Here is a 1,882-nt window from a genome sequence, read left to right on the forward strand (position 1 = left end):
ATATATATATATACATAGCATACTGTACTACCCCAATGTATATAACGGGTGAACCCAGATTTGCTGGCCATTTGAGACAGATTTGGGTTGCTTCAGCAGGATGGAATCAACACCAAATTCCAGTTCCAGACAATCAATCTAGACGATCTAATGTCAAATATTAACCAACTTCACCCAGCTGCACCTTTTCAGAGAAGCTACTAGCTGCTCAGCTACTCAGTGAATTAAAAACATGTTATGGAATGCAAGGGTTCACAACCATTCACAGCCAGACACTGGCCCCTATCATGAGCCAGATAATTTCACTCCATATTCTCTTCTTTAAGCATACAGAATACACAGCATCAGCCTACCTTCACATTTTTCTGAGGACAACTGCAACTTGCAAACCCATTCATGTGCTGCCCACGACTTAAATGGTGAAGACACACAAAATGCAACACATATTCCAGGACCATGTAACAGGGTCAGTTCTGGTGATGCAGCAACAGACAACATGTGGTAACACATGAGGAAGAGCTCTGCTGATGCAAAGTTATTGAGGGATGAATGTTTGGTACATCTTATGCAAAATGAAGCAAGCATTCCTTGGAAAGAAAGTGTCGGTAATAAGAGAATTAGCTTCAGTTATGACGCAGATCATTCAGGCAGTAAAGAAAATGGATATGGAGGGGGGGGGGCATAACTGCACTGAATTTAAGTACAGTTGAAAGCTATTCCTCTTGTGTCACTCCACTACATGAAACCTCTGAATACCAATTAATAATACTAATGATATTGCCTAATTTTATTAAAGAATATTTCACATTTTCAGCTGACTCTTTCCCTCTAATGCAAAGGAGACCTAAAGCAAAAAGGAGTGTCTCAGTACCAAACCACTTTTCTTTCTGATCTCATTACAGCTCAGTTTCTCTGCTGATATCCACAACAAAAAGATGTAAGCAATTCTTTCATGATCCTTTTAATTAAAGTCTCTGTACTACTTTAGTTCTCAATAAGCAAAATCAAACCTTGATTTAACTTCCTTTTTATAATCAATATACCAAGTATATCGCAGAAATATATCTTGACTGCAATGTCCAGTACAGCATAATTTGTATTCATCTGACCAATCCATAACAGTTATCTTCAGGCGATATATTGATCTCAAACTAACTGATCAACAAATTTACTCACATGTAATGGCAGAAGAGCACAGATAACACAGCAAAAAGCAAATGATACTGCTGAATTACGTGTATAAACTGTTGATCGATTTCAGTGATTACACTCTACTAATCATGAGCTTCCAATGCTGAATTAACATAACTGCAGGAGAACGTCATGTCATGTCTTGTAATGTGTGTTTCCACTCAACAAGAGAGATCCTTGTGCATATTCATCAGTCAGAATAAAATGGAAATCATTTGCACAGATGTTTTGTACAATGGGACTCAGTTCATTATACGTCAGTTAGAAAGGTTAGCAACAGCAATAAACTGCAATATATTGTAGCATTCTACAAAATCAAACCATGCCACACACAGCAAACCTGTGTTACTTACAACATTAAAACTGTGGCATGCTACAACTCACATACTGTTCCTTTAGGCTAAACTCATATCTACTGTTCTATGATTTACTGCACACATCAAGATGTAGGCGCTGATGGCTCTTCAGATGACTCTGCTGACTGAATGACTTATTACATATATCACAGCAAAATGGCTGCTCCCGACTGTGTATGCGCTCATGCTGCTGACTGAATGACTTATTACATACATCACAGAAAAATGGCTTTTCACCACTATGTATGCGCTGATGTGTCTTCAGAGTACTCTGCTGACTGAATGACTTATTACATACATCACAGAAAAATGGCTTTTCACCACTATGTATGCGC

At 38.2% G+C, this 1,882-nt stretch overlaps 1 protein-coding gene across 1 annotated transcript in view; it reads right to left on the bottom strand.

Moving 5' to 3' along the window:
• Positions 1 to 353: 353 nt before the first annotated feature.
• LOC111863037 (zinc finger protein 271) overlaps positions 354 to 1,882 on the bottom strand; it is a gene marked incomplete at its 3' end in the record, with an annotated part of 7,608 nt that continues 6,079 nt past the window's right edge. The window contains exon 4 of the mRNA XM_023848983.2: positions 354 to 587. Coding sequence (XP_023704751.1) covers positions 354 to 587 — 234 coding nt within the window. The remainder of the gene's footprint in view (positions 588 to 1,882) is intronic.

This window comes from Cryptotermes secundus, unplaced genomic scaffold (assembly GCF_002891405.2).
Source record: "Cryptotermes secundus unplaced genomic scaffold, Csec_1.0 scaffold1408, whole genome shotgun sequence".
Classification (NCBI taxonomy): Eukaryota; Metazoa; Arthropoda; class Insecta; order Blattodea; family Kalotermitidae; genus Cryptotermes; species Cryptotermes secundus.